The sequence below is a fragment of the Dryobates pubescens genome, chromosome 3 (genome assembly GCF_014839835.1).
Source record: "Dryobates pubescens isolate bDryPub1 chromosome 3, bDryPub1.pri, whole genome shotgun sequence".
NCBI classification, from domain to species: domain Eukaryota; kingdom Metazoa; phylum Chordata; class Aves; order Piciformes; family Picidae; genus Dryobates; species Dryobates pubescens.
This window is the reverse complement of record NC_071614.1, coordinates 20,200,381-20,207,752: the sequence shown is the minus strand read 5'-3', so window position 1 is coordinate 20,207,752 and position 7,372 is coordinate 20,200,381. Positions and strand designations below refer to the sequence as shown.

Genomic DNA, 7,372 nt, shown 5'->3' with positions numbered 1-7,372 from the left:
ACGGTGTATAATGTAACTGAGCACTCATGCTGCCAGAGATGGAGATTTGAGCGTGTTGGGAGCAGAGGCTGAAAGGTTCCTGAAGGGTGTGGGTGGAAGACACCGACATGAAGGCTTAACCTTATGCTTCGCCCATGGAGCTGCTTCTGTTGAGGAGAGAAAGAAAAATGTTCGTTCGGAGCCTTGCTGTGCTGCTGAGCCTCCGCCGGGGAGTGCTGCCGGCCTCCCACACCCAGCCTGTGACTCTGAGCTTCTGCTTGCTCCCTGCCCGCTCCACAGCTCCTCAGCTCCTTGCCCAGCACGGGACTCCTGCCCGCTCCAGCCTGGGCAGGGAGCTCCAGCCGCTCCCCCGCCACCCCTCGTCCCCCTGGCTCCCCCGCTTCCCGCTCCGTGCACGGAGCACGCCACGCCCCCAGCGTCCTGTCCCTTCCCCAGGCCCCGCCCCGTTCCCGCCCCCGCGCCGATGACCCTTTTCCATTGGCCTTCACCCGGCAAGGTCCCGCCTCCTTCGCGCCCGCCGTCCCCCTCCGGCCCCGCCCATCTCTTAAATATCTGGCGGTGCGGCCCCGGAACGCTCGTTGTGGGGTCGCAGGGCGCGCCGGGCCCTGCTTCAGGAGGATTGTTTCCGGTAAGGGCAGGCGCGGGCAGGGATTGGTCTCGGCGTGTCACGTGTGCGCCGAAGGTCCGGTAGGAGCCTGTGAGCTTCCGGCCGGAACCGCTCCGCCGGGCGCCTGCTGGGAGCGGCGGGGCCTGGGGGTCGTCGGGCAGCTCGGCGCGGCCGCTACCTCTCCCCCGCCGCTACCTCACCTCCGGCGCACGGTGCTCCCCTTCCTGGCTTATCGAGCGCTCTCTCCCCCTGCTCATCTGGGCCCACACTACCTTTTGTCAAGCACTGAGGGTCCCCCCTCACCATCCTCCCCCCTGCTCTCCTCTGTCAGCTGCCGAGTCACCCTCCAGGACCCCCTCGGTCGGGCCCCTGGCACAGGGGCCCTGCGAGGGCATCGATCTTCTCAGAGGCGGTGGTGGGACTTGGGTTAACCGTCGCCTCGTCCCTTTCTTCTCCCCGCATCATCTATCACGGTGCAGGCTCTCTCCACCCCTCGAGTTGTGGCCTTGCACCCCTTCAGGGCTGCTCGCCCCTTGTAGACCATCCCCAGGCCCTCCATCCCTTTGCTGAGGTTGTTTGGCGTTTTCCTCATCAAGTTTTTGCGGCAAGGCTTCGCGGGGCCTGTTCGCTTCCGAGCATGGAGTTTGCGGAGCTGATCAAGACACCCCGAGCAGACAACGTAGTCTTGCACCGCCCCTTCTACCTGGCTGTGGAGGGGACTCTCTGTTTGACCGGGCATCATCTAATTTTTTCTTCACGGCGCCAAGATAACGCTGAGGAGCTGTGGCTGCTGCACTCCAACATTGACTCCATAGAGAAAAGGTATGGCTCCGAATTTCCCTGCCTGCTCGTAGTGAGTTGTGTTTGTGAATTGAGAAGTCGTTGCCAAGAGAGGCTCACACCTCAGGTCTCTCAAATTGGAGCCTGGAGAAAGGAGAGTCAGAGCATGGGGCAGGATGGGGTGTGAGCAGGTCGGTTCTTAACTCTGTTTGGATATTGGTATTTGAGGGTTGCATCTCAAGGTTATTTGTTTTTATGTCATGTATGGAGTTGGAATTTTTACGCTTAAGCCCCTTTGTCAGCAGTATTTGGTGTTCATTGCTCAGTGGATTTCAGCAGCAGCTGTTGAAAGACTTTATAAAGGATGCATCTTGCCCACTGGTCAATGGAGGTGAATGCTGAGGCACTACTGAAGTCATTTGCCAGCAAAACTGATGGCAGAAGTGGACTCTGGACTTTCTCAGCCACAGATCAGTCTCCTATTCCTTGACACTATTATCCCTTGTCTTCTCCAGCTGCTTATGGGAATCAATAACACTTCAGCAGCATTCTCACTGCAGGAACGCTGTAGGAAAGCTGAGCTGTACCTGCAGCACTCCATTTTAGTTCTGCCCATCCCCTTCTGCTGCAGGGCCTTTGGAGATCAATCATCTCACCATCACTTCTGTCTGCTTTACATTGCACCCTCACACTTCCCTTGCTGAGTGGCAGTCTCATCTCACCTGGTCATTGCCTTCAGCTTCCTCACCTTAGTCCTTTTGGCATTATACTTTCGCAGTGATTGCAGTGTCAGTGCCCTGGTGTGGCTGCCTGCAGGAGCAGATTTCCTTTCTGATGAGACAAAATGAAGGAGCAGGTTGCCTCAGCATTTGGACACTGATTTAAGTTTGTGATTTCTCCCAGGGTTTCTCTGAAGTGCTGCATCTTGGGCTGAGGGTGGAGAGCAACAGGGTGCTGGAAACCTCAGGAAATCTGCTCTCTATCTTGTGCTGCTCAGGCATTGGGGCTGTTTGGCCTCCTCCTCCTTGCTGTTTGTACTAAGCTAACAGCAGCTCCATTTTGAAAATCATTAGCATAGAATCACAGAATTGTCAGGGTGGGAAGGGACCTCAAGGATCAGCCAGTTCCAACCCTAATTCCATGGGCAGGGACACCTCACACTACAGCAGGTTGCTCACAGCCACATCCAGCCTGGCTGCAAAACCCTCCAGGCATGAGGCTTCCACCACCTCCCTGGGCAACCTGTGCCAGTCTCTCACCACCCTCATGGGGAAGAACTTCTTCCTAACATCCAGTCTGAATCTACCCATTTCTAGTTCTGTCCCATTCCCCCCAGTCCTATCACTCCCTGACACCCTCAAAAGTCCCTCCCCAGCTCTCTTGTAGCCCCCTTCAGATACTGGAAGGCCTTACAGACAAGCCTGCCTTTCTTGCTTTTCTTGATGAGCTTAGTTGCAGTGTAAGTTAATGCCAAATAAACAAGGGCATAGTAAGTTGTGATGAGGGAGTGGTGCATTGCTAGCTCAGAACATGATTCCTGTCAAGAACAGTGTGGCCAGCAGGGCCAGGGAAGTGATTGTCCCCCTGGACTCGGCACAGGAGAGGCCACACCCTGAACACTGGGTTCAGTTTTAGGGCACTCACTACAAGACAGACTTCAAAATACTGGAGTGGGTCTAGAGAAAGGGCAGTGAAGCTGGTGAAGGGTCTGGAACATGGGTCTGCTGAGGAGCAGCTGAGGGAACTGTGGTTGTGTAGCATGGATGAGAAGAGGCTGAGGGCAGACCTTCTCTACAGCTCTCTGAGAGAAAGCTGTGGGGCAGTTTCTTTCCCCAAGTAACAAGAGACTGTATGAGAGGAAATGGCCTCACACTGCACTATGGGAGGTTTAGGCTGGACATTAGAAGAAACCTCTTCACCAAAAGGGTTACTAAACACTGGGAATAGGCTGGCCAAGGAGGTGGTTGAATCACCATCCCTGGCAGTGCTTCAGAGATGCCTAGATGTGGTGCTAAGGGACATGGTTTAGCAGCAGACTTGGTGGAGCTGGGTAATGGTGGGACTCTGAACACAATGACCTCATCCAGGCAAAATGATTTGTAACTGAGTTAGTGATGCCTGCAGTTGCTCACAGCCCTTACTGCCAGCCCTGGTTTCTAGAAGGTTTCTAGAGCAGATAGCTCTCTCCCTGGCAGCAGCTTTGTGTGGATGCAACTGGAATGAAACTGCCATGTAAAAGAATGAAGAGTGTTTGCTCCTTGGTGCTGGAGAGAGTGGAGGAACACTCTCAAGCTGATAAAGAATAGAATTAACCAGGTTGGAAAAGACCTTTGAGATCACAGAATAGAATCATAGAATCAACAAGGTTGGAAAAGACCTCAAAGATCATCAAGTCCAACCTGTCACCCAAGACCTTGTGACTGCTAAACCATGGCACCAAGTGTCTCATCCAGGTTCCTCTTAAACACCTCCAGGGATGGTGACTTCACCACCTCCCTGGGCAGCACATTCCAATGGCCACTCTCTCTTTCTGTGAAGAGCTTCTTCCTAATATCCAGCCTAAACCTCCCCTGGCACAGCTTGAGACTGTGTCCTCTTGTTCTGGTGCTAGTTGCCTGGGAGAAGAAAGCAACTGAAAAATCTTTTCTCCCTCTTTGATGTGAATGTCTCATGTGCAGAACTGTCTCCCCCAGTTACTGGGTGGTCATCAAACTGCTCTGCAATTCTTGTAGCTTTGAAGCAACTTAAATATGACCTGTGGGGTTTGTTGAGAAGTGATCTCTGGTGTGTTTGCTTAAAGAATAGACTAGACTAGAATAGAATTAACCAGGTTGGAAGAGACCTTTGAGATCATCAAGTCCAACCTATCACCCAACACCATCTCAGCAACTAAACCATGGCACCAAGCACCCCAGCCAGTCTCTTCCTAAACACCTCCAGGGCTGGTGACTCCACCACCTCCCTGGGCAGCACATTCCAATGGCCAATCTCTCTCTCTATGAAGAACTTCTTCCTCACATCCAGCCTAAACCTCCCCTGATGCAGCTTGAGACTATGTCCTCTTGTTCTGGTGCTGGATGTTGGCTGCATGCTGCTACTTCCTTGGGGATCTGTGAAACAGCACTGCAACGAGGGCAGAAGTGGTGCTCAGACCAGTTCTTCCTTCAGCACCAGCCAAGACAGAATTGTTTGTGCATGTTAACCTGTGTCTGCACAGCAGAGACAGTTAATTAGCTGCAATAATGCTAAAATAAATTACAGCTGTCTTCTGCAGCACAGGTGGAGCAACCCAAAGCTTAGCAGAGTGTGTACAGCTCTGTCCTTGTGCATGGTCTGACTGAGGGTCAGGCCATGAGGGGTTGGAAGTTGGTCCTGCAGGCCTTGCCTGCTTCTGTTGCTTCCCCCTGGACAGCAGGTGAACCTCATGGGATTTAAGAATGTGAATGTTAGATCCTGCACCAGAGTCAGGGCAACCCCTGCTATCAATCCAGGCTAGGGGTTGAAGGTATAGAGAGCAGCAGTGTGGAGAAGCTCTTGGGGGTGCTGATGGGTGAAAAGCTGGACATGAGCTGGCAGCTGTGTCCTGGGCTGCATTCATGAGCACATGCTGCTCCTCTGGTCTGCACTGGTGGGAGCCCATCTGCAGTGCTGTGTCCAGCTCTGGGATCCTCAGCACAGGAGAGGGATGGACCTGTTGGGCTGGGTACAGAGAAGGAAAACCTCATCTCATTGTTCTTCTACTTCCTGCCATATCACGAGGATGGAGTTTAAAGACCAAAACCAAGACAAAGCTTAAAGACAAAACCAAGAGCAGATCATAATTTGCAAATACCTAATAGAGTCATAGAATCAATAAGGTTGGAAGAGACCTCAAAGATCATCAAGTCCAACCTCTCACCCAACACCTCATGACTAAACCATGGCACCAAGTGCCACATCCAATCCCCTCTTGAACACCTCCAGAGATGGTGACTCCACGACTTCCCTGGGCAGCACATTCCACTGGCTAACAACTCTCTCAGTGAAGAACTTTCTCCTCACCTCCAGCCTAAACCACCCCTGGCACAGCTTGAGACTGTGTCCTCTTGTTCTGGTGCTGGTTGCCTGGGAGAAGAGACCAACCCCCAGCTGGCTACAACCTCCCTTCAGGGAGTTGTAGAGAGCAAGAAGGTCTCCCCTGATCCTCCTCTTCTCCAGGCTAAGCAACCCCAGCTCCCTCAGCCTCTCCTCACAGGGCTGTGCTCAAGGCCTCTCCCCAGCCTTGTGGAAATGTCCAGAAAAGGGCAACGAGTCTCAATGTCCTTCTTAAACTGAGGAGCCCAGAACTGGACACAGGACTCAAGGTGTGGCCTAGCCAGTGCTGAGTACAGGGCACAATGACCTCCCTGCTTCTTCTGGCCACACTATTCCTAATACAGGCCAGGATGCCATTGGCCTTCTTGGCCAGCTGGGCACACTGCAGGCTCATGTTCAGCCTACTGTCAACCAGCACCCCCAGGTCCCTCTCTGCCTGGCTGCTCTCAGCCACTCTGACCCCAGCCTGTAGCACTGCATGGGGTTGTTGTGGCCAAAGTGCAGCACCTGGCACTTGGATTTGTTGAATGCCATCCTGTTGGACTCTGCCCATCTGTCCAGTTGGTCAAGGTCCCTCTGCAGAGCCCTTCTACCTTCTGACAGATGAACATCTGCTCCCAACGTGGTGTCATCTGCAAACTTACTGATGACTGACTCAATCCCCTCAGCCAGATCATCAATGAAGATTTTGAATGTATGGAGCCCTGGGGGACAGCACTGGTGACCTGCCTCCAGCTGGATGTGACACCATTCACCACCAAATAAAAAGGGGGGTAGGGGGGTTACCTATTTATTGGAGCTTTGCCCTGTAGGTATCTGTTGTGGGAAGAGCTGTAACACCCCCTCACACCTTGTTCTTAAGAGCCTGTTTCTTCATGTCTTGCTGTAGGTTTGTGGGCTCCTTGGGCACCGTGGTTATAAAATGCAAGGACCTGCGGATTATTCAGCTGGATATACCTGGGATGGAGGAGTGCTTGAACATTGCTAGCTCCATTGAGGTAACACTTCTTAATGAGCAACACCGTTTGTGTCCTTAGATCTTCGGCAGGCCTCTTAACACCTTCTTTTTGGACAGCTTAGAAGGCTTTCAGGGATGCTGGGGAGGGCTGTCAAGGATTAGGGCTGGGCTGGCCACTGGGTGTATGGCTGATGCTCTATTAACCCTCTCCCTTCCCAGAGGGGAAGAGGAAAGGAAGTAGGGGAGAGAGACTTAGGGCTTGGAAAACTAAACTAACTTTAATGAAAATAATAACCATAAAATGAAATGTGTAGAGATGTGATTCTGTAGGCAAGCCAATGTCAAACCAAAGCACCTGAAGGCAGTTGTCACTGGTGCTGTGGGCAGGCACTGGGAAACATCCTAGGCTTGGGAGATGAGACCTCCCCCCACCTCAGTACAACCTCCTTTCAGGTAGTTGTAGGGAGCAAGAAGGGCTGCCCTGAGCCTCCTCTTCTCCAGGCTAAGCAACCCCAGCTCCCTCAGCCTCTCCTCACAGGGCTGTGCTCCAAACCCCTTCCCAGCCTTGTTGCCCTTCTCTGGACACCTTCCCTCAGCTGCTCCTCTGCAGACCTCTTTCCCAGACCCTTCACCAGCTTCATTGCTCTTTGGACATACTCCAGCACCTCAATGTCTTCATTGTAGGGAGAGCCCAGGGAAATGGTGCACTGTGTGCAACCCCCCAGCTGCAATTAGATTGTCTCTTACCTGCTTTTGTTTCTGCTGCTGTTTTTCAGGTAGGCTAAACTGCCCAGCAGGTAACAAAAGCACTGCGAGCTCAATGGCTGTATGCTTCTGAGTGGCTTGAGTTTGCCTCAGGAATACCAGGGGAAAACACTATACTTGCTGTATGGGCTTTTGGCAATGAAACAGCAGGTTGTATGAATTCAGTGGCTGTTCCTTTCTCTCCCCTG

At 52.8% G+C, this 7,372-nt stretch overlaps 1 protein-coding gene across 1 annotated transcript in view; it reads left to right on the top strand.

The window, feature by feature from the left end:
* Positions 1–1,100: 1,100 nt before the first annotated feature.
* Positions 1,101–7,372, top strand: part of MTMR9 (myotubularin related protein 9) — a 29,425-nt gene continuing 23,153 nt past the window's right edge. Inside the window, exons 1-2 of the mRNA XM_009907740.2 lie at positions 1,101–1,429; positions 6,351–6,459. Of these exons, the coding sequence (XP_009906042.1) occupies positions 1,245–1,429; positions 6,351–6,459 (294 nt within the window). The 5' untranslated portion in view covers positions 1,101–1,244. The remainder of the gene's footprint in view (positions 1,430–6,350; positions 6,460–7,372) is intronic.